The sequence below is a fragment of the Castanea sativa genome, chromosome 11 (genome assembly GCF_040712315.1).
Source record: "Castanea sativa cultivar Marrone di Chiusa Pesio chromosome 11, ASM4071231v1".
Taxonomy (NCBI): Eukaryota; Viridiplantae; Streptophyta; class Magnoliopsida; order Fagales; family Fagaceae; genus Castanea; species Castanea sativa.
In genome coordinates, this window is record NC_134023.1 from 11,389,746 (window position 1) to 11,416,537 (window position 26,792).

General features: G+C 30.6%; 1 protein-coding gene across 1 annotated transcript; it reads right to left on the minus strand.

Annotated features, from left to right (window-relative positions):
- Nucleotides 1–11,875: 11,875 nt before the first annotated feature.
- Nucleotides 11,876–12,807, minus strand: LOC142614880 (auxin-responsive protein SAUR71-like). The gene has a single exon (XM_075787525.1). It carries the CDS (start codon nt 12,691–12,693, stop codon nt 12,226–12,228), a length of 468 nt encoding a protein of 155 aa, XP_075643640.1. The 5' UTR covers nt 12,694–12,807; the 3' UTR covers nt 11,876–12,225.
- Nucleotides 12,808–26,792: the final 13,985 nt, after the last annotated feature.

A 26,792-nucleotide genomic window follows, 5' to 3' on the forward strand; every position in this document is an offset into this window, starting at 1 on the left:
CTCAATCATAGAGAGTGAAGACCACGTCTGAATTACTAAAAATATAAATATAGCTAGCTAGTGTTAAGGTTTTTTTTTTTTTTTAATAAATGGCAACAATACATAAACATATATATATATATATATATATTATTTTTATATCAAAACTAAATTACAGACATAAACTGAATTAATTTTTTGTTTTGATTTACGGACAATAGGAATATTTTTACTCCCCTTTAAAATATAAATCCTTAGGAATTTAAATTTCTTTCATTGAAGAAGATAAGAAATACTATGATTAAGCCATAAGGTTTTTACAAAGAACAACTATAATTTGATTTTACATGACTAGCAATGAAAAAAAATCCCAAGGGGAAGACCGAGTTAGCTAGGCCAACTTAATTTCTTCTTTTTATTTTGTGTTTTTTAAAGATAAAATTGTACCTTTAAATTTTGATTTAATATCAAAGTTAATAATTTATAATGAACTAAAAAAAAAAGTAATATCTAATAACATATAGAGACTGTTCCATCTTTAAAGAGAATTAACATGTGATGTGACTATATAATTAATTTAGGTAGGAATTTGATTCTCAAAAAAAAAATTTAGGTAGGAATAGAATTACAAACATCATCAATTATCTTTTCTCTTTTCTTTTTATTTTGTAATTAATTAAATTTGAAGAAAGAATAGGAATGGATCGATCTGCACTAAACACGGAAAAAAAAGGGAGAAACTAATGAAACTCATGCATACTGCATGACTTGTATTGTTATAATTCAAACTATATATATATATATATATATATATATATACACACACACACACGAACCATTCTTCCAAACATTCCTTTACGTAAAAGAAGTCCTCTTTGATAGTTAATACCCTTTTTTCTTATCATTATAAATATGAATAACCTTCACAAGATATATTCATGAAAGTCACTCGTCTATATAGAGAGTATGAATTCCATATTTCTAACTAATCTCATATAACCACCCCATAAAATTTCAATTTGAATGCGTAAAAGGTGAGCATACCACATATTAAAATAGATAAAACAATATGTTCTGAGATGTATGGAGACGCTACATATATATCTATAACCTTGAGCCTTGCTCATAGTGCACTATTAGAAGAATAAAAAAAGGTACATAGTACGCAGTACATAGTACTATTTTCGATGAACAACTACCTATTCAAGAAAATAGAGTCAACTGGGGCAGATAAACTACCTTTAGTCAAGTAAAGTTTGTCACGCAATTCCTTTGAATTGATCTGATCGATTGGCTTTTTCAACCTCGTTTTAACTTATTAATTTATATAATTGAAAGCAAACAAAGAAAGTAAGGGTATCACTATCTAATCTTGACTTGGGAGAAGCAACATGGTTTTAATTGAAGAAAGAAATATATACACCAATGTGGCTCCACAATCAAACAGTGAGGCCTTTGCTTTATTCTCTTTGGTTTTGAATTGATTTTGGGAACCTAATCCGGTGGCCATGAAGGCGTGTTTCTTTTTTATTAGCTACATATAAAATATCACTTAATTGACTCCACATTTCACTTAATTGACTCCCTAATCAATTACATTATTTGAAAATGATGTATTGCTTTGTTATGTATGAAAAAGTTGTGCTCACAGCTCAGCCATTTTCTAGTGGGGTCTTAAACCAACATAGAAGGCGTTGAGACTTGAGAGTGACAAAACCTCCAAGTTTTTTTTGTCCAAGATCACTTGTTATCTGATATCCTTGTTTTACTAACAGGTTATATTTAAATTTTAAAGTATAAACTTTTTTATATTGGATGATGAATAAGAATACATATAATTGGTCATAAGTAGTTTTTTACGAATTCAGCTGATTCCAAAATTTTGTGATTAACACTTTGTTGTTATTATTGTGTATGAACTTCTTTGCAAAGTGATTCATCAATAACTGCTTATATACTTATGGGATGTTTGGAATTTGAACTTTGTATCCCCGAAATATGGATTTGAATCATTTGTATTTTAATCACAATTTGATTTTTTATGCTTACTTGAATTAATTCATGGTGCTCTAGTTTTGACTTAAAATCGGTTGTTGCCCCCTCACATCCAAGAAATAAACGGAATACATGTGTAGATGAAGCTTAGGAGATACCGTTAACAAATACATTGTTGGCATTTGGAAAAGGAAAACAAGGACAAAAAGGAATTTTGGTCTGTTTTGGCTTGGCCTTTTTCCTCTTTTCAAATATGTGAGACCATGCTACTTCTTAAGTCTCGTTTGAAGAGAGAAAATGTATATATACAAATTTATTCATTTAACATACTCACATGCATATTCATTTAAGTCAAGATTGATGATGATGCCCGAACTAAGTTTGTAGCCAAAATTATCAATTTTAAAGAATAAATATATATCTTGCTAGACATTCAAACAATTTTTGAAGGGCCTGCCAAAATTTCTTTAATAAGTTTGGTTGAAATACTTTTGGAGGGTAAGCTAGCTACATAATTCAATTACAATATTGAAATTATCCTCTTGGTGAAATTAGCAATAGGACAGTTGAGCTTGCTATCAAGAACTGTCACTAAATATATGGTATGGTATCTTTGGAACAAACAGAGATAAAGGGAGAATGGAGGAGAGTAGAGGAAAATAAATTTAGTATATTATAGTCATCTTCCATTCTTCTCTTTTCTCCTCCCTCCTTAACTCTCTCCATCCAAACAGAAGGGTAGGTTTTTTTTTTTTCCCGGAAGGCCACTGATTGTGAGATATGAAAGGAATTTTTTAAATTATGTTTTGGACATACAATTACTTTTTTTGCATATATAAATATCTTTTTAAATCACAATTTCAATTGTATTTTCATAAAATGATTTTAGGTAGAATTGTGTTTTCAAAACACAATTACATTTAATATTACTACTATTTTCTAAATATAGTTTATTATATTTTCCATATAAGTTCTTAAAAAATATTCTCTTTCATTTTATTTCACAAAAAATTGTGGCTTGTGGTATTAATCATGTTTTTTGCCCCTCTAACTAATGTATGTATGGCCAAAAGTCTTAACTCAAATGACACATTTTGGTATTTTCAACAGAAACGTCCAAAGCTTGAATGCCCCCTCTCCCGTTGACATTGTAACTATCAAATTATTAAAAAAAAAAAAACACTAAAATAAATGTAGCTAGTCTATGATATAAATCTAGCTTTTGAAAATATATAATCCATTATTTTCAAAGTGGTATCTAAAATCAACCTCTACCAGAAATAGACAATAAATATTTTAGCCCAGTTACAACCACCATAAAGTAGCTAGATATCTTGTATTTATTTATCTCATTTGATCTCCAAGAAAGTACATAAATACTAAATCTCAGAGTTGTATCTAGTAGTGAGTGAAAAAATGGGATTTTGAGGTCGAAAATCTTCTAGCAGATGGGCCAATCAAATTAAGAATGGGCGTACATAAAATGATAAAACACACCATCACTTCATGCGGCTTATTGAGTGTAAGCTCTGTCAATATATAGAGACTTTTTGTTTCATCTATTATTTAACAATTCCCTTGCTTCCAACACCATAGCGTGTACTCATTAAATGATTGATTTGAGAATTGAGATCAAATAATTGAGTGTGGCTCATTGCTTCACTAGCTAGTCCTTGAGTTAAATGATGCTTATATACTGTTTGAAGTGTTGAATATATGTGCATGTTTCTGTTGTCTATTCACTAAAAAACAAACATGATCCTGTTCATTACAAGATAAAAATCACTATGAAATGTGTATATCATTTTAATCCCATATGGTAACCAAATTAATCCTAATATTTCCAACACTAACATGTTCATCATCTATATGTCACAAAGGAAATATTGTTATTTTTAAGTAGAAACTTGTTTTTTAATACTTAAAATTCTCTTTTAACTCTTTTTCTTGAAACACCAAACACAATCAATATTTTCCTTTCACCCAAAATTAAATAATGTTACTAAATGAGGGTTGGAGAGAAGTATGGCTGAGGGTTGGAGAGAAGTATGGTTGAGGTCTAAGTGCCCATAATGTGCATTGTACAATATCTCTAAAGTAAATAGAGGATCGAGGCAAGCATGGGGAGTTAGATTTTGTGCAATACCTAAGACTATTGCACCATGCAATTACCCCGTAAGAGAGAAGTTAAAAAAAAAATTAAAATGGTAAAAATTAAAATTCAATAGGTGAAATTAAAAGTAAACTTTTGAAGTTTCAATCTCAATTATTCACAGAGAATTGGATGTTGTAGATCTGAATCTGCAAGCATGGATTTGAGAGAATCCTCCTGCATGTGAATTATGAATTCATGAACTGGTGTAGATGCCCAATAATGTACATATCACATAAGTGGACAAATATTTTTTGTAAGTTTTCTGCTGATGGAATTTTGAGTTTGCAAGCATAGAAAGAGATCTATAGAGATGCCCTGACTGACATCACGTACCATCTAGTCCCAAGTAGTACGTAAGGATATCATATGCAACTTGATTTTGATTGCTATCAACATAATTAAAAGCATTGAATTCACGAAACTCATTCCCTCAAAATTCAATCCAAAATTGAATAATTGAATTGACTATAAAGTCTAAACCCAACCAACCTAAACCAAATATCTTCGGGTTGATCCAATTGAAAATTTTTACTTTTACAGTTTTGTCTCTTTTAGAAAGAAAAGCATATACAAAGAAATAACTTAAGTAATAATATCAAAGAGTAGGGAGATAAGAGGGAAAGAAATAACATAAGTAATAATATCAAAGAGGTGTAAGGTTTTTATAGATTGGTTAAGCTTGGTTTGGTATAAGGATATTTTAGTTGGCTTTTTACTAAAAGTGTAATTTTTTTAATATGATAATTTAAAAATTAAGTTATACATAAAAATAAGCTTTAAAAAATGTCAAACCAAACGAATATATAGGTACTTTGCATATTATATATCATTACAGATATTATTCTTGTGTGTGAATTCATCATTTTATATTATGTAATGTATATTAGTACATAACACGTTCATTTTTAGTATATCATACATATTAAGTTCGGATTTGGCCTATAGGATTGGATAACTTATTCCCATTTTTAGAAGGAATCCAAACCCATATGCGTGCAAATCTTTTCAAACCAAATTGATTTCCCTTGGCATATGTTTCAAAAATGAGTAGCTATATAAGAAGATAAATTTTTTTTTTTTTAAGAAAGTCAGCTTTTGATAATAACTCTTTATTGTCAGACTAAAACACCAATAATTTTTTATAAAAACAAGAATTAAACTTTAAATATCTTATTAAACAATTAAAAATTTTACCAATTGAACTAATTAAAACCTACAAGATAAATGAAAGAGCAACAAAATTTTGGGAAAACATAAGCAATAACGTAGGTTGCAGAGAAGATCTCCTAATCATGGGAAAAAAAATCTAAATCGAATGTCAAGCATGTGACTCTTTGTACAATCATAATTCATAAAAATTCACATCTTTATTTGGTGTACGACTTTGCCTTTTTCTCGGATCTTCTATCACAATATTTTTTAATTTACGTAGTCTCCAAAGTCCCATCCAAACGCCATTGTTGCAACTTGCAAGGCAAAAATACCTAGGCTTCCTCATAATTAATTCTGACAAATATTATGCAAAATATATTCTATAAAGCTGGATCAAAACCAAGAAGAACGTGATGACTGAGTTGCCATGTGCCTAGTACACAGAGTTATATAGCTAGCTCATGCATTTCCATGCTAGCTATAATGTCTAATTATCACCCGTCGACTAGTACTAGTTGGTCCAAACATTATTCTCGGAGTAATATATATTATACTCTTTTGTGCTATACAGTTTGCTATTTTTGAATTTATTAATTCATTGATTGATTAAGCTAGCTCATACTTGGACTCTTGGTACATAGTTTTAACAATATTCTGGGAATCATTAACTGTCTCTGCATGCCTATAAAATCACACAATTGAATGTGGTATCGTACGGTAGGTTTCATATATTTGTTTATCTATTTTGGCCTATAATTCTAATATTTTATGTTTGGAGGTACTTATAAAACATAGTTGGCATTGCCCAATCATAGAGTTTCATTTTTCTTTTGGGTTTTATCTTAGTTTGGCTGTACAAAACTTTAATATATATATATATTCCTATACGGCTGGTATAGAAGAGAATATATTTGGTTTCTTTTTGGTTTAGTATATGATCATTGAGTTCATAACATTACCAACTCCAAAATGGGTTTGATATGTGCAACAAAATAGTATACCATAAGGTTCTTCGACCACATATAAAATTTATACTCATTTTTGTTCTCTTCTAACTTCCTCTTTTAACTGATACTACCTAGAGGCTAGCAGATATTCTCTACCCAATTGAACTTTGTTTTTCATGTTTTCGAAAAAAAAAAATTGTGACATGACGAGCATGTGAATTACAAAGTTGGGTAGGGTAGCACGTCATAAATCATTATGGAAAAGTCCAATTTGTGTCTAGAAACTGTCCAAAATATGCAGTAACTAGTCAAATTTCACACAAAGATACAACTTTCGTAGCTTCTACAAATCTCCGTACACCTTGTGAGTACATTTTACTATTCCTATATACTATCACTGGACAATTATAGTATCTGTGTACTACTGTTGTATTAGCTGTCCTATCAGGCTATTCTCTATATTTCTTTTTCTTTTTTTTTTTTTTTGGTTTCTCACCGTGTTTTCTCAAAACTTTCAACCAGAGACTAATTACTGTTCGCGACTGATGGGCCTATAATGGGGTAAATCGCTAGCTCAGGAAATTTTTTCAAATTGCTGGTGCCCAAACTTGAACTAAGGAGCTTCTAGTCAAACTCAAAACAGTCACTTTGAGATCGAGTGCCCAACCACTTAGGCAACTCCACTGAATTTTTTCTCTATATTTCTATTACCATATAAAGGCACCCATAAGTATATACATTTCTATATATACACACATTTACGATAAGACAATCAATCATTTAGAAACAAATTGGATCAATATCTCTTGGGGTAAATGTACAATGTGGTAAGCATTCGAAGAAAACAACCCATTATTCACCTTACCAACTTTTTCTTGCCCAAATTTTGAACCATGTTGTTAGCATTCAAAATTTATTCTTAACAAAGTAAAACTTGTGTCAATTGGAAATTCGAACAATTAGAGTCAACCTATAAGAACATTATGAATGAAGTTTCATGATTGATCGAGTAAAATGAATGCGTAAATATGATTATAAAGGACTATTTTGTGATCAAACTTGTAAATGTGATTATAAAAGACTAATTTTCTAGTGCCTAAAACGTCAAAAATACGTGCAAATGACGCCACTTTATATGTTGCTCTCCAAAATGTGCGATATATCTTCTTTACTTTGGTTTGGCACCATATTTTTTGGGTGCCTTATCTTGTGAGGCAAAGAAGATTGTCGATTTTGCTTGGTTTCTTTCATATTGCCGTATCAAATACGAGGGTCCACATCATAATTGATTGACTCCTTGATTAAATTAAAAACTTTGGTTAACTATTCATATATATAAAACTGTGCTCGAGCTCAGCCAATTTTTTTTTGCTTTTGTTTGTGGGGTCATGAACCAACATGCAAGCCAAAGAAAACGACGATTCTCCCACCACTTATTGTTCATCATTTCTTGCTCGAGACCCCTTCTCTTACTCTCAGATGTCATTGTAGAAAAATTGAGTATCAATCTCCTGCCCTTTCTGTGTTCCCCCAAAGTAACCTCAACATTTGTCATGATTTGCTGTCCCTAGAACACTGAGTCGTCAATGAAGATTGAACCAATTTATATTGTACTCCTATGTACTCATTTGAATTGGTCCATTTCTCTACTATGCATGCCTAAAACTACATCATTATGTTTGTTTTAGCCCCTAATTTTGTTGACATGTAATTAAGCAAAGGAAATTGTTATATTCATTCGGAATTTGGAGTTCTAGGCAGATGGGAATTTATACATTCATGACGTTTTCCCACTTCTATTGTGTCTTTTAGCATCTCCTCTTCAATTATTTGTTGAGGTATTGTGCTTGAAATGTGAAAAAATATTGATGATTGGACTCAATTAAACTTGGTTTCTTTTCTGTTTTTTTTTTTTTTGCTTTAATTTATTTCACAAATCTTATCCTTTTGACATATATAAATTGTTAGATTGATATATGATGCCACTCCACTCATTAAATCTAATACTAATAATAATAATAGCACATTTTATTACAAAGAAATTATATATTAATTAAGCACCTACCAAGACATCTTTGACAAGTTTAGCAGGCCTACCAAAACATCTTTGACAAGATTAATAATGGTACAAGATTTTATTCTTTGACAAGTTTGAGCGAAATAATAGTCTCACTAAAGTTGGTAATTTTTCACTATAATGATCAAGTTCTCGTTGCTGATCTTGACAAATATACATTCCATCAACTAACTGATAAAGTAGAATCAATAATCCACAAAATGATACAAAATTTCGTACGTAATATATACTTTGTCATGAATTTAATGATACACAACCCTGCTCAAAATTTGAAATTTAATTAGCAAAAATAAGCATGGGTTCGCACCTAGAGCACACCTAATCATATTAGGTGTGATGTTTGAGGCACTAATCATGTTAGCTAGACATTGTTTTAGGTGGGAAATGACCCCTGATCAATTGCGCATGTATGCTAAACTAAGCTTTAATCTAATCAAGTATAGCTTTGAAAACACAAATTTTGACAGTTTCTTTTTCATCATTGCTTTGGGCTGAGTAAATGTAGTATTTTTATCGTTTTTATGTACAATATTTTACCAGGTAATGCATATTTTGCTGTTTGGATGAAGTGTCTAGAACCTGAAACAGTAGTAGATTTATCTTTAATGGTTGTTAAAAAGCTCAATATCACCAATAATTCCAAACTTTACTCTCTATATATATTGGCTAGCTAGAAAAGCGTTACATCAGTTCACTGATTTATGGTAAAAATTGAAGTATTAGAAACGTAAAAAAGAAAAAAGAGAAACAAGGGTTGTGAGTGCCTAATTATGGTAAAATTCTTAAATATTTTTGGAGTAGAGAGAAATTGCGCTCATTCTTTTTATATTCATGATAGATCTTACCATGAATTTAATGAATAGATCCCACCAGGAGGGAGTACTAATCTCCATGCTCTAAAAATACCTAAAAATTACTCCTAACTGTGCATAAATATAATCATCATTGCACTGTAGAAAAATCACAAAGAATTGGACTATGCATTTGGATGTAGCCTATCCGGTCTTCCCTAATACAAATTGCTAACTCAAGCAAATGGAATTTACAAAGGTAAGTTAATTGTACGGCACTTTTACCAAGATAATAATAAAATAAATAACTGTACGGCACTAAATTTAATCAAGTACAACAGTACAACCCCTAAGTTGTGTGATCCATGCCGGTTGAGCTAGTCCAAAACTCCAAAGTCACACTCTGCTTTCTCTCAAAAGGAAGAAGAAGAAAAAAAGTCACAAAGTTACAAATTTTGTTCTACTTGATGAATTTTCAAATGCATAAAGTATTTATTACCTGCAAAATTAAGTTTCCTTGGCACCACTAATTAATATAAATGAGTCCAGATTCAATCCCTAATCACAATGAAGAAAAAATAGTAAAAGTTACAATTTTTTCTTACCATGTGTTTGGATCATGTAACAATCTAGTCTAAAACTTTTTTTTCTTTATTTAATTATTGAAGGAATCTAGCCTACAAACTTATCCTCTAAAATCCTCCTCAAAAAAAAAAAAAAAAATTATCCTCTAAAACAATTTATAGTCCCACCACTTTACCGCCCTTTTAGTTTAGTTTAATGGTACAAATAAATTTTGGATGACAACTTATCCCCTTTTTAGTTTGGTCCTACAAAATTTAATCCCACTATCCTTTCAATCCTTAATAATTCTTCAAACGGAATATTAACTATTCCCTTTTAATCTTAATCTAGAACCTTAAGAAGATCAAATGCAATAATTAAAACTTTATGTACTAAACTAAACTCTGATATAACTAAATCAAGAAAGGGTAAATCGTAATTTCACCAAGAAAATGAATAATAATAAATAATGCAATATAACGGCATGCAAGTAACGCAAAGTAAAATTAATCAAATAATTTTTTTTTATAACTTGATAATTGTAATGGAAAATAAGTAATTTGAACCCTGAAAGCATAAAAAAATGTGCAAATTAGTTGAATTATAGAGCTCCTAGCAAATAATAGTTTATTAAGTAGTATTGAGTTTACTGATATTAGTTCTTTTTTATATATCATTAACAATTTAAAACTTAGATACTTACATCAATACTTATATAATAAAGATCACATTTTAGCCAGCTAAACTCAAAGTTCTCCAAGGTTCGCATTTTTCTACTCTCATGTTTTATCAAATTCTCTCTATAAAAAAATGTGGATTCTAATTAGCTCAACTGGTAAAGTTTCTGATGGTTGTATAAGAAATCTAAGGTTTAATCCCTGCCTAAACTAAAAACTGCTTAGTGTCTTTATTTAATAATAAAGAGCTATCATGTTAAAACTCTCAAAAAAAAAATTCTCCCTATAAAAATAACAATAATAAAATAGATATTTAAATAAATTAGAATGTAGAAAATATAATAGATAATTTGATATTGATATTTTTAGAAGGGGGCAGTGTAAAAAATTTTTTTTTAAAAATCTTATACTATATAAGGCAAATTTTGACACAAATTTATGCAAATTCTCTATAAAAAGAATATATATATTATTAAAAAAATATAAATTTGATCTTTGCCCGAATAAGGAAGTCTAAATCTTCTGTCCCATTTTTCCTACTCCACTCTATACTCTACCAATAAAAACTTGTCACGTGTTCACCTAATTAATTAAATACTATTATTATTAACTTATTAATACTAGCGTTATTAATTAATTGTAATATTTAATTAATAAGATGAATACATACTAAATTTTTATTAATAAAATATAAAGTGAAACAGTAAAAATAGGACCGAAGATCTAAACTCAAGACAAATAGCTAGCATAGCAGCACCGTCAAACAGCATATGCATAAATCTCGTCATTATCTATCTTTCCAAGAGGACATCAATACTATCAAACTCCTGGAAAATGACGAAAACACCCCTCAATTCCCACTTTTCAATTTTTTTCAGTACTCTCTCTCTCTCTCTGACTCTCTCACAGTTATGATGATGAATTAAAGCAACCGGAATTCCCGGAAATTACATAGACCTGACCTGTCCAAAAAACACAAACCGCCGAGGACCCCATCTTTGTCCCCCCCCCCCCTCTCTCTCTTTTACTTTCCTCAGATCCGTTACTCTCTACTCCGGCCGTTACAACTAACAAACCAATTCAGTTTTTCAGTAACTTGATTCATAATCCTTACCATTTTCTCGTAATTTTCACCAACTTCTTGCCCCCCATTTATCAATATGGCAACTTTAACTGCCGAGACCATTGCCGGCTTGGGCTAGTAAGAGACTTCCTTTTTTTTTTTTATTCAGGGAAAAAATGAAAACTTTAACTGCCGAGAATGCATCAGACAACTCTGTTTGGATTCAGAGAAAATCTAACAAGAATATCCTGAAAAAAAAAATGGATTTTTACAAATTCTGTTTTAGTTATAGTCAAAATCCAGAACAGAGCAAAACCCAACAAATCTCTCTCCTTTTTTTTTATTTTTTATTTTTTTGCTTTCACTTGCCTAAAAATGCAAGATCTTCTTCAGCTCAAATTTTCTGAAGAAACAAACAAATTAATAACAAGTATTAAAAAAATAAAAAATAAAAAGCTGGAATTTCTCAGTAATAGAAAGCACAAATAGTAGTAGTAGTAATACTAGTACTACAAGTACAAATATATATATATAAATATATTTCTCTTTACAATCAAACAAACAAGGAAATAAAACCCTTTTGCAAATTTTTTTGTTTTTGGCAATATATTTTCCCTTCTTTTTTCCTCTAACAATAATACAACCTTTCATTTCATTCCCCAGCTGCAAACTCGCTGAATATTTGAAGATCGCAAAAAATATTTACAAAAAAAAAAAAAAAAAAAACAAGAAACGATCTTCCTAAATTACCATATTAGCCCTGTCTGTCTGTCTGTTCTCTCAATCCTAGTAAAAAAAAAAAAAAAAGTAGTTTTGGAGACCCATTTAGTAGTAATCCTCGGAGGAAGACAAGGAATTGAGGAGGTCAAGGAGTTCACGAGAGTGGTCGTGTCCGAGACGAAGAGCCTCGAGGACACGTTCGAATACGAGCACGTGACACGGGATACGGAGGGCGCCTTTTTGGTCGTATCCGTATTCTTGGGCCGATTTGTTGAGCAGATTGACGAAAACCGGGTGGTTGAGGAGCTCGGCCGAGATTACGAAACGCTCCATCTCGTCTCCCACGTAGACCGGCACGTGTCCTTCCGGGACCACGGAGGAGGAGGACTTGGAGGAGCCGCGGCGGCTCAGCTTGGCTCGGAACGAGCTGGTTCTGCGTGAAGATGGGTGTTGTTGTTGTTGTTGTTGTTGGGGAGCGTGAGAGGAGGCGACACGGCGCGTGTCGGCGGAGCGGAGGAGGCAGTACTGGGATGAGTCGGCGACACGGGAGAGTTTGCTGATTAATTTTTTCATTGTTAGAATGAGATGAGAGAGTGTGTGTGTGTAATATTGGAGAGTTTGCTTCTGCTTTTTTTTAGAGAGAGAGAGAGAGAGAGAGAGAGAGAGGTTGTGGGTGTGGTGGGTGTGGAAGGTGAGATAAGAAGAAGTATATAAAGGGCAAGAAAGGGAATAAAATTAAAAATTAAAAATAAAAGAGAGGAAGAGGGTAGAGACATAGAAAGGTGATGATGAGAGAATGGTTAGGAGGTACAGGTAGGCGTACTTGGCAGGTACAATTAGTATGAGAGAGAATATTAACTTCTTTCTATTATCTTTTTTTTTTTTTTTCGTTGGACGATTTTATTAACGTGTGCTTTAAGGACTCACAATAGTATATTATTTTTTAAAAAAAATTTATAATTTTTTTAATTTTTTCTAAAATGCTTTCAAAATGAATGGCTTAACGTGTGTCTATTAACCAGACCCTTTGTTAAATATGCTCTTTTATTTTTGTTTTCTTTGTTTTTTTTTTAATGTTTGAGAGAGAGAGAGAGAGTTTAGGAAAGTGGCTTGTAGGCGTTTGAAATTTGAAGTTACATGATGGAATGGAAGCATAAATTTCAGGAGGCTATCACGGGGCTGCAGGTGAGACTGATGTTTGGCACCGTTTTGTTTTTTGTTTTTTTTATTTCCTAGTTTAGAAAGGAAAAAAAATTGAAATTGAGAAATACTAACCAATGCTTTTAAGTATTGGTTAACAATTTATTTAACAAAAGATTTTATAAGAAGAGAAAAAAAAAAGTAATTACTAGAGCAATATTTTGACTTTTTTTTTATTTCCTATAAAAGTGGTATCAAAATTTTTCTAAAATAAATGATTAACTATTGTCCTAAAGGCACTCGTTAGCATGACTCTTTGAAATTTATAACATTTATTTATGTTGAGATTAGTGGTTTTTTTTTTTTTTTTTGTAATGCTATAATCACATACTATTTTGCAATATTTTGTTGATATAGTAAATTTTTATTAGTTCTTATCTAGCACACTATTAATACCATTTTTAACTAGCCAATAACCGTTCACTATATCAGGAATTTATAAAATAGTTTGTGATTATTGTATTTTTATTACACAGAGGAAAACAAATTAGAAATTTTCTTTTTTATTATCAAGTCAAAAATTAATTATTTTTTGCTAGTTAACTTCTTTTTTAATGAGTTTGATGAGGTTTGAAATTTATTATATCTTTAATATGATGATTATTTTTTATTAGCATATCAAAATATTAATATGTTTTAATTTATTTCTTTAGGTAGAATTTGAATCTAAGACAAATTAATAAACTTTGCTAGAAATCTATTTTTGTGACTTCACTTGGATTTCTAGTTTTATTGATTTCACTACATTAAAGAGAAGAGAGGTGCTACGTCCACAATATTTTTACAATATTTTTACAACAAATCATAAGTAGTTAGTTATTATTGGTTCAAATTTGAACTTAACACTAAGATTACTTTTTTGCCCTAACAATAACAACCAGTAACAACCTGCCACTTAAGATTTGTTGTAAAAATGTTGTGGACATATTATTTCTCTAAAGAGAAATAAGATTTTCTTTTTCTTTCCCAAATCCGCTTGTAAGAAACTTCCTCCGTACATTACATGTCAGTTCAAATGAATTTGGGTTGGGTTTAGAAACTTGGATTTAGATTTGGATTTGGATTTGGATTTGAAATTAATAGCCTTGATTTCAAATCTATTGATTTTAAGAGTTATTTTAAATTCAAGCATTTTAAAGGTTTAAAATTCTTGGTAGATTTGTCAAATCCAAATTCTTAACATTTTTTAAACTTCCCAAACAAGTTATTGGGATTTTAATTACCCAGATCTAAATGTTTAAATCATGTCATCCAAACACACAAGAAAAATTTTATCCACTTAAACTAAGAGATTTTATTTTATTACTTGGCTCTTTCTTATTTTGTCACATATTTTTTTATTAAAAAATTATTTTTTTTATATTATCATTATATTATATTTTAAATACTTTTCCTTGTTTGTTAAACTAAAATTTAATGATCAATTTTTGAATTATAGAAAAATAGAAAAATGGGTTTTTTTTATGACTCGAATCTTGTATAGTTTATGAATTGTAATGAAAATCGAATTATATTTATTTTAAAGCAGAAAATCTAATGATATTACATACATGATTATAGATAAAATTTATCAATTTTTACCTTTTAATGCTATCGAAACAAAAGAAAACCTTTGGGCAGTTGGGTTGGACTTTCTATAGTTAATCTATTATATAACAAAAAACAAAATTTGTTTAAAATAGAAAGGAGGGGTCAAAGTCAAATTTATGTTTTTATTACTGGTACAACAACTCAGAGGTGAATTAATCCATACGTTATCTTATTTCTAAAAGACAGTACGGAATAGACCGTACGGTTTTCACCGTACGGTTTTAAAGATAATTCACTGTTGTTATCTTGCATAATGTTACACAAAGTCAATAGCCAAAAATGATACACGAATTCACCGTAAATCATTTTTAAAAAAAAATAATATTATATAATTTTCATGATGGTAATAAATTTCTTGATGTATATAATATATGAGTAATAACGTTGCTTAGAAATACATTTTGACCAATATAATTACTTGTGTAAATCACTTAAATAATAAGGCATCTAATTAAAATACATGAAAATAAATATTTGATAATAATGGTATATAATAGCTCTTAAAGAAAAACTTTGTCCATAAAAATTTAGATTTATTTATTTATATATATATTTGGAATTAAAATTCTATGATACTCATTTCATAATTATTGTTTTTTATTACTAAATTGTCAATAATAAATTTCTTTTTTTTCGTATAAACAAGAATTATTATTTGACAGACGATAAAGATAAATGTTTTGGTGAAAAGAGAAACTGCAGCATGTGGAATGAGTTTTATTATTTAGTAATGTTAGAAATGTAAATTTTTTTACAAAAATATTTACAACTACTAACGTGGTAAGTGGTTTTGGAAAATAAAACAATGATGTTAATGGTGGGTAAATAAAAAGCAATAAGAAGTTGACAATATCAACAGTTTGTAAAAATGTTGTAAAATAATTTGTGACTATAACATTATTTTAATTTTTCTCAAATACTTGGTGCTAATTAAAGCTATCTAAATGAATAACTGCATTTAGATATACTCAAGCTATAATTAATAATAACATTAATTTGTAACTCAAATTGGCTTAGTTTTGAAATGATGACATTAATTTTGTAACTTAAATTGGCTTAGGTTTTTTTACTATAAAATTAGAATGTAAAAAATATAGTGTTATTACAACTTAAATGCTATTTTTATAGTATTTTTACTGTGCTGTATTGATCTACATGTTTGCTTCTAAATTTAACTTAATTTTATATATTTATAATTTATTTCACCTCTTAAAACTAAGGAAAACAAATTAAAAGTTTAAAACCATTGCGCCTTTTTATTTTTTTTAGGGAAAAAACCATTCGCATTTGGGAGAATGTTTCTGAGTATTATTATATTTATAACGATATTTGTTAAAGGGGTTTTAAAAATGGAAGGTAAAGTACAAAGTCAAATTTATGTTTTTTATTTACCAATACAGCTTATAGATAAACTACCGAATCTTTTTTTTTTTTTTTTTTAATATGAACGATAAACTACCGGATCTAACCATTTATGCCTACTCCAAAAGAATGTATGTGGCGTTTGGTACGGGGGAATCCACATTACTTCTGGCATCCAGATTCCTAGGAATGTGATTCCTAGCAATCACATTCCTAGGAATGTATTTATTCCTATGTTTGGTTTCATTTGGAGATTCCTAGGAATGTGAGATGATAATGTTTGGTGTATTCCCAGGAATCTTAAATGAATTATTTATTTTTCCCATTTTGTCCTTAGATTTGAATGTGAACTACTAAGTCCTTTAAAAAAAACTTCCTTTAAATAAATAATGAAAAATATATATAAACTATTAAAAATATCTTCCTCTAAATAGATAGATAAAAAAAATATTTTAGAATTAATATGAAATTGACGTTTTTAATCAATGATATTGTAATTTGCTCAATCGACAGGTAAACAAGGGTGTCACCTAATTTGAACTAATTAATGGTACCTCTTTGTTAATAAATTATTTTGACACTACTTTTATGAAATGTATAAAAAAAATGGCAGAAAAAATCAATTTAAAAAAAAAAATTCCTAACAAGTTTCTAGAAATTTAAAATTTTCTTTTCCATTAATTTTTTTCCTTACAAAATTGGGAAAAATTAATAGTTAACTAAGAGCATAGATTTCGATACTTTTTTTAATGAAATAAGAAAAAAAAAAAAAAAAAAAAAAACCAACATCCATGTCCAAGCTAAAGCAAAAGCAAAAGCAAAAGCAATCCTTTGGGCGGTTAGTTTGGCTAGACAATTGAATGTAGATCAGATGGTGTTTGAAGGGAATTCTAAGGCCTGCATTGAAGCTTTGAGTAAGTCAAAGCCTGTCTCATAGTGGCGGCTTGTCACTTTTGCAAAGGATGCCCTTCGGACCTTTCGGAGCAATCTAGCTGGAATTTCAATGCCTAGAGCTGGAAATTTGGCTGCCATAACTTAGCAAGATGGTCCTTCTTTTGTAAATGTTGTTCAGAATGAGGCTGGACTCTCTTAGTTTAGGAGCCTCGCCTTTTTTTGTATCATTGTAAAATAAAAATCAAAAGCACTAGAGAGGATACAAATTATTGACATGTACTGTAACATATGAATCTAGAAACAAAGCTATAAATCCACAAAAAAAAAAAAAAAGACTACATGAAGCTACTAATTAGATCTATATTTCTAGAAACTACACAAAACTAAGATCTGAGATACGGATAGAAACATTAACAAATTCTCATGAAAATAAATTCATTAAAGTTTTGTTGAACAATACACACAACAGTAAATGTGATTTCTCAAAAAAAAAAAAAAAAGAAAGTAAAATTGAATACCTGGCAATAATGGAGAGTCTCCTTCAAACTTTTTTTTTCACACGTAAAATCTAAATAGAACCTTGTTAAAATATATATTAACAGGGTTGTTTATCCTTATATTGTTTTGGTGGGAAAAGATAAAGACAAAAGAGAAGATATTGATAATTTGTTTATAGTTTATCTTAATTGCTTAAATGATAAGGAAAAATGGTTAAAATTGTCAATTTATAAAAAATATAATTTCTTTTAAGCTTGGGAATCTGGATTCCTACCTGTTTTAAAGGGAATCCACATTCCCACTAGGAGGGGTTTAAGAGGGGAATCCAGATTCCCCTGGCATCTGATTCCCAAGCGTAATTTGCAACCAAACATAGGAATCTTTAAACATTCCTGAGAATCCTAAAACATTCCCCCATACCAAACGCCACAGTACGGTAAAGTTAAAGTACAGTCTACAAAAGAATTGTGAGTTAAATATCATCAATCGTACCCAAAGAGATGAGGTAATAAAATAGCTCATATGTTAGCTTGGCATATTTTAAATATTTTTAAATTTTGTAGTTTGAATGAATGATGTTCTATCACATTTATTTCTTGTTGTCTTAGTTAGCATTGCTGAATTTTTATAATAAAATAAGTTATGTTCTCCACCTTATGGCTAGGGTTATAATGTAAGAGTTATAGTTATCTTATAGTGGCAGCGCCACCTTATGGCTAGGGTGGTCCTAGCCTAAAAACCTCTTATGATTCCGAGTATCCATTCAAAGGTTTGTACTAGCAACTTTGATGAAATTGGATTACAACAACTTCACTCCAATCATTGGATCTTCAGAACTTAATTTGGATCTCTGTTTAATGTTTATAGAGAGTTGGGAAATCTCCAATACTTGTCCTGTCATTGGGTCTATGAACTGCCCTAATACTCACAATCTTATCATACTTGGATTTATTTCCTTGCTTAGACTAGATCCTTACTCTAAATGTTAGAGTTATAGTTATCTTATAGTGGCGGCGCCACCTTATGGCCAAGATGGTCCTTATTTCCTTGCTTAGACTAGATCCTTACTCTAAATGTAAGAGTTATAGTTATCTTATAGTGGCAGCGCCACCTTATAGCTAGGGTGGTCCCAGGACTACCCTGACCTAAAAATATATATATATATATATATATATATATAATAATTTAAAATTTTATATGTATTTACCTTTTAAAAAAATTTTGGGACCACCTTGAATTTTTTTAATGCCAATAAAATTACATTGTGGTTCATAATTTGAGAACTTAACAACATATTGGGGTCTTTCAAGCAAAAAGAAAAAATGAAAAATGAAAAATTTGAACTAAAATCTGGAAAAAAAAAATTATAATAAAACTACTACAGGCTGGACAGTGATTTTCAACATTTTATTATTTTTTATTACAGTATTATTTTTCCTCACTAGACATATATTACTTCTCATTTTTAATTATTTTTTCTTATTTATTCTTAACCACACATGTCTTTTGTCTTCTCGGTTTTTACACTTCATACTTTTAAATTTTATCACATCTACACTTTTACATCTACATTTTACCTTCCTCGTTATCCGTAATTTTTGAGTCTTCTACCAGTACAAGTTGCTTATGTTAAGGACATATTTTATGTAATTGACTAATACTTTGACAAAACTCACTTTACTTGTATTTGAGTAGATCTAGAATGTGTTTAATACTTCAAGAAACATATTCAAGTATAGTATTAAAGTCATGAAGATTGGACCAAAAAAACAAGTGAAGAAAAGTTGTTCTCTAAAGCTGGATAGATAGCTCGACAGTTGCGGACAGATAGCTCGACAGCTGCTCGACAACTAGCTATCTATCGAGGTTTAATGAGGCTCGACAAATACTATCTATTGAGGTATCTATCGAGGTTACGAAAATTAGAATTTTCAGATCTGATTTTCGGCCCATACTTTTGTATTTGTGTAGGGTTTCTTTTCTTACAACCCTAGATATATATAAGACTTATTTTAGAGGCCGTCACATAAGAGAATACAAGGAGAACATATGCAAAAGGTGACCAAAGCCTTATTCTCTCTGAAAGAAGCTACTACGTCTTTGCGCTTTAGGGTTTTGTAACCAAGTGCTTCTTGAATTTCATTGTTGATGAAATGAAGAACTTTGCAGTCAACATCTTCTTCTCAAGTTGGTGAGTGAGTCACGTACTGGGATTCGTGCAAAGGAGTTAGTCACGTCTTGGGATCCGTGCATCAAAGGGTGGCGTTCATATATTGAAGAGTTCAGAGGTTCTGAAGTGGTAAAAGGTTTCTCCTATGAGTTCATCTACGAGAATTGTAGAGTCTAGGGACAAAGGTTTTGTACTAGATCTGAAACTTCTCTTTACTATAGTGGATTGCTTTTCGGAAAGGTTTCTCCCCAGGTTTTTTACTATGAAACTGGTTGGTTTCATTGGTTTTCCTAGGTCATTATATCTTGTTTTATTTACTTTTCCGCTGCATATGATATTGACATGATATTGATGTTTGTTTGTTTGTTTTAACAAGTTTTATTTATAATAAATCTAATTAACAACTTGGGTTTAAAACTTGTTAATTCTATCAACCGGGGTCTAAATTTCCCAACAGCTTAGTGTATTTGTGCATTTCTCTCTCTTAGTCTATTTCTTTTTCTATGAAGGGTGACTACCTCGAATTAAGTCAATTCCCCTACAATTCCTATTCGTCCCCATTAGGAACTATCGGGTTCCTAACAAATTTCTTACTTGACGACAAAAAAACAATTCCAATTCATCTAACTAGAACCCACAAAAACATCAACTTGTTAAGTTGTTATAAAATGCATATGTAGAAAGTATTGGAGAAAATTTTAGTTAAAGAATACATTTTGCCTCTAAAATTTGTCTTAAGTTTGAGTTTTATTTTTAAATTTTTAAAGGTTATATTTTTGCCTTGAATTATTTATACAATTTTTATAAATTTTTGTTAATTTTATTTAATGCCACATAAATTTCTATCATGCAATAACAACCCTCTTTTTACTATCTATTAAATTTACTTTACATAAATAAACAAAAGTACAAATTGATATTGTAAGGACTGGATTTTGCACTTGAGCCCAGACGATTGAAGGACCCAGGCCCAAATAGCCCAACACAATGAATTTGTTAGAGAGTGGGCTCCTAAACTAGGCTTTCATGGATGAGATAGCATTTACCATGGGCCAAGGATAACAATGAGACCAAGAAAAATAGAGGGCATTTCCTGAATTAAGAAGGATAATTCTCCTCGGATAGGTCCAAGGAGATTCTGTTCTTGAATATATCACTAACATTCTGGTTTACAATTTCCTTTCTTTCGTGTTATAATGTTTTTCCCTACCCTTTTTCTTCGGTCTTTTTCTCAGGCGGACCTTCTACCTTATATAGGCCCTTTTGGATGATCCTGTCCTTCAATTTCTATTTGTTGATCACGCAGGCCACCACTCAAGTGCCAGTCCCATCAACCATCTTTCCTGTACCCTTGTGAGATGCGGCAACCAAGACAATACTGTTCAAGGGTCTTCTCCACAAAAATGTGGCCAGGAGGTTTGGTAAAATGCATTGAATGTTGTGACAGTCCCCAGCTCTTTAGTCATGTCAGTGCTAGACCCCTTCCCAAAGCTCTTTTCGTATTGTAAGACCTTTTTTAATGACGGGTTGATGATGCGACCATAGAATCCAAGGGCGCGGACTCCTCGGCGTTGTGATTGCCCTCCTTAGCCATGCCATGACAAGTGGCGCGATGGCCTTACTTGGAATTCTAGTACTCCACAGATATATTTTAAAATTTTCAAAAAAATAAATTTAGAATTTATTTATTTTAAGAAGTGAAGATCAAATTTGAACCAAATATTTGAGACAAATTGAAAAAGTGTATATGTTAAATTAAATATACTTTATACACCAACTACTACAACAAACATTTTTTTTTTGAAATATTTAATAGGACCCTTCCGTTATGACTTGTCACATTTTTTCCATTAACCCTTTTTTAAAATGACGATGTTACATGCAGACACATGCTTTTTTATTTCCAAAATGATCTTATTTTATTGAAAAAAATTTGGAAAAATGGTGACAAAGTGGAGTGGGTATATTAATATTGTTGTAATTAGGCCTATTCACGGGTTGGTCCGGGTTGGGTTTGTGTTCAACCTAGAATTGACCTACCAAATTCAAGTGGGAAAGAAGTTGACCCGCCACCGATTGCCGCAAACCACGGGTCGAGTCGGTTTCGGTTTTGATCGGCGGTGATTTGTTTCGGGTCAAAATTGATTGAGAGCAACAATGGAGATCTCCACATCCGTGGTGGAGATCTCGATGAATCTCATTAAAATCTGGCCGAATCTTGTTGAAATTTGGCCGGATTTGTATCTAGAGAGAGGAGGAGGCCGGTCGGGTCAATTGGACTCGATTTTTAATGCGAAGGCCCACCAACTGACCTCTTGAATTTGGTTTCTGAAAACGAAAATCCGCCACCGACCATCGCTAGCAGTGGGTCGAGCGGGTTTCGGTCCGGGTCAAACAATTTGAGTGAGTAAGTCAGGTCGGTTGTCAGGATGGATAGCCCTAATTGTAATACATGAAGGTATAAATTGGAAGTTTTGATAGTTAAACAATCTCAAATTTGTAGGATATAAATAATTTTTTAATTAAAATATATTTATTTAATTTTAGTAGGAAAAAGAGAAGCCTTTCTTTTCCTTTCCTTTTAAAAAAAAAAATCTAAGAAAGAAAAACCTTTTTTTAAATCCAAAATCAGACGTTTTTTTTAAGGTGGTATCTGGGGACTGGGATGTAACAAAAAAGCAATTAGAGTAACAATCAAGAAAAAGTGGGTGAGGTGATTCTTAAAAAAAAACATGAAAATGGATAGTGGGTGAGGTGAGGTAAAAAAAAAAAACAAAAACAAAAAAGTGAAAGTAATTATTTATTTATTTTTTTGATAAGGTGAAAGTAATTATTAAAGAGAGGAAAGAATAGTGGAAAAGATAGAGACAAGTGAATACGGAAAAACAAGAAAGAAAGAAAAGATGGCAGCGCAATTTCCGGTCAGGGACGGCTCTCTTTTCCGTAGTCCGTTGCAGTACAGTTCCGTGACTCTGACTGTCCCTTTTTACTCTTTCTACTTTACTGCCTTGTCTCTCACACCACTTTCCACGCCCATCTTTTTTGTTTTCTTTACTTTATCTTTATGCTCCTTTTCACCCCCCCCCCCCCCCCCCCCCACCCCACTATTCTCTTCACTCATGACTCACCCACACCCACCCCCACTTCATCTTAAATTACTAATTTTTGCCATAAAAGATGTTACTTCACACAAAATTTATAACTTTTATTTAACTTATCCGCTCCGAAGTGATAAGTTATGAGTAGTATACAAAAATAATAAATTTATTATTTATTATTATTCATAACTCGCTATGTGAACAAATTATAATAAAATTATGAGTCTTGTTGTGATCTGAACATTATTATTTTATTGTATACTCTTTTGATGTGCTTTGCTGCTAAGATATAGATTAAGATATTCTAGGGAATTGGAATTATTACTTTTACAAAAGTTTGATTTCTTTTGGGACAATCTTAAAAAGAAAGTAATATTAGTACTAATTGTGTTTTTTTGTGTGAGGGTATAGTATAAGGGAAAATGTTAATAAGCACCATGTATTGTTTGTTAACCTTTCATTTTTTGTGTTTCACTCAAAAAAAGGAAAAAAAAAGTTGTCAAAAAATTTACCAAAAGAGATAAAAAAAAATTGCCAAAAAGTTGAAAAAGTTACCAAAAAATGATCCAAAAGTGTGTTATTAATGGGCACCTTACGGTGCTCGTTAACATAACCTTATTATAAATTCTCTTTTAATACATTGATATTTTGGGATGTAAAAATTTGAATTCTTAATGTTTCGATTGAAAATACTATTAGGTATCAACTAGTTGAGGTACAAGATTTTTGGTGGGTTTGTTGCCATCTTGAGTGCTAGGATCTTAATTTCATTTGAGGTTGGTTTGAAAATTGATACAATAATGTATGTTTCAATTAGTTTAATTAATAAAATCTTTTGTCGTCAAATAAAAAAAGTTTTTTTTTGGGAGAAAGCAGTCAAATAAAAAATTTGAATTCAATTTTTATTACACTAAAAATTAATTATTATTTTAATATAATGGCATGAGTAATAATTATGGAACCATCATCATTAGTTGAGATCCTTTTATAGCTTTTAAAAAAAAAATTAAGGCGAAGTTGAACAACCAAAAAATTTGAGTCAAAATGCAATTAGACGATTTTCCATGTCACTAAGGACAACAATATTCCCCTGAACATCTCAGTTAGAGAGCCATGTACAGCGCTTAAAACTTATTATCCACATTTTATGGGGAAGTGCAAATGAGTGGCGGATAATCTCACCCATTATAAAAGAAATCTCACTAATCATGCTTACTATTGGATCTACAAATCTTTTAGCAAAAAATATGAAATTTTATGTGTGTGTTTTATATATATATATATATATATATATATATATATATATATATTTTATATATACAAAATAAAAATTCTACTCTAACATAATTTAAGTGTATATGTGTGTAAAGTTTCCTCATAGAAACTTAAATCCTAACCCTTACCCTTATCCCTGCATTTCACAAACACTTATACTTGTGAAGTGATTACCGCACCAAGAGTGCGCGGTGGTGTGTGTGTGTTTGTTTCTTAAAAAAAGAAGAAGAAAAAGAAGAAGAAAGTAGTTTTATTAAGATAATGAGCACTTACATTGGGTATTGTATATGCTATATGTTGGTAATATTTAGCATCAGTGCCTCAAAACTCCTTATTACCCGATCTTGTAAAGTCTTGCAATTGCTAAAAAATTTGCAATTGTGCTACAGTGTCATCCTATTTTTATGATAGCACTATAGCAACTTGTATACATTTTTATATTGTCTTTTTCCCTAGTGATGGTGAATGGGTATTTTTAATTATTTTTTTTATGAAGAGGAAGAGAGAGAAAGAGTTGGTGAGATTAATATTTTAATGAATAGATGAGATAAATAAGAAATGAGATGTTGGGTATATTGTAAAATGGTATGGTATAATTGATAAAATAGTTTTTGAGATAGTAAAATAAAATAGTTTGAAAATTTTGAATGTGAATGCTAATGGAATGCTTAGGCTTCTTTTTTTTTTTTTTTTTCTTTTTTTCACTTAAAAGGAAAAAAAAAAGAATACATAAGGTGATGCCAAAATAAGACACATAAGTTGTCGGGTTTGTTTATTTATTTAAAAGGAATTCGGTATAAAATTATGCCTTACATAGTAAAATTATGCAACAGTTTAATCATATCTTTTATTTTTATAATATTATTTTTTTATCAGATAAATATATATGATGTAGGCGTGCCGTTAACGAAGATGTAAAGGAGTGTGGGCATGGTGGCTTATCCTTTATCTTTAACAAGGACAAGAAAGAGAGTGATATTGATTCAAATTCTTCTTTTATCAGATTATAAAGGATATAAAGGATTATGGACGGTATTTTTCGGAATCTAATCAAATGCACGTTGTTTTTTAAATTCAAAGCCTTTAGCTCTTTCACATTTGTGGATGTGTCATGTGTGGCACCTCATGTTTCCCAAAAGTTTTAGCTTTTTCTAACCTTTAAACGTGTCACATGCATCCTGGTTAGAATAATTCCATGACTTCAACTCTTAATGAATCTTATTTAATTTACGGTTTTCTATTTTTATTAAATGATTAATATATACTCGTATTGTCAAAATTGATAAAGATCAAAAAAATTTGCAATAACTCTTGAGACGCAACATTTTTCATAACTATTAATTAGATTTGTTGCTTGATAGGATTGCAAATGAACTTAATTGCGAATGAAGTGAGCGCTTTGGGCATGATTAGAGGAAAATACTTATTTTTGTGTTTATACATTAAAAAAAATACTTGTTTATTTTCATTTATTTAGAAAATGTCATATTTGAATCTAACTTTGGGTCTGACCGCACACCAGTGATGCAGTGGTCACTCCACAAATATAAATACTTGTGGAGTGTGGGGGACAAAAGCCGGGTTCAAATATAATAATTTATTTATAAAAAGACTCATGACTATGAGACCTAGTTTAATAATGTATAATAATTTATGTTTATATGAACACATATTTAATTATACATTTATATAAACTTGAGATTAGATTTATTTAAGTTTATAAATAATCTCTTAATATATATCAAATTATTGTTTATAATTGTAAGGACCTAAAAATTCACAAACTCGTTAAAACTCCTCATCCTAGTTTCCTGATCAAAGGTCCTTATACAATATATTTGGTAGAGAGGGTCCAACAACAAAAATCCCCCCTCCATCTCTTTCAGCCTCTATTTATATAATTCGCTCCTATCATCTCAACCTTACACCTTGCCATCTATCAAGTTTTTCCTCCCGACACTTGTCTGTCGGTAACAGAACAAAACTCCAACTCTGCGTTATACACTGTTCAGGTCATATCTTCATTAATGCAACGGACAAAGCTGATATCTTCTCATTAATGCGGCCAGAAAGGTTGGTGCCAATCATTCAATGCAATCTCCTAGGTTACACTGCCACCTTCAGATATGTGCAATACGTCCCTTACGTCACCAGTGTCCATGCCATCTCATTTTCGGGAATCGTCAGGTGAATTTCCCTATTCTTTTATATCATCTTACTTGCTACGTGTCAGCCTTCCCTTCCTCGGGTCCTCGGGCTTCTGGGTCCTCGGCACCTCACAATAATTTTTTGATAACATTAATAATCCATTTTATAGTAAAAATTATATATATATATATATATATATATATATATATATATATATATATATATATATACACATGTAAAAGTTCTGTGAATCTAATTTTTAAATTCATAAATGAATATATTATATTAGCATAGATTTGTGAAAGAACAAACAATTTTAGTCGTAATGTTTACTTACATTAGTTTGTAAATAATTTTATAGTGTCAAGTTAATTGAGTAGGTTGTGAATAAATAAAAGTTTGTTCAACCAAATAACAAACCAAGTTTGAGCTTATAA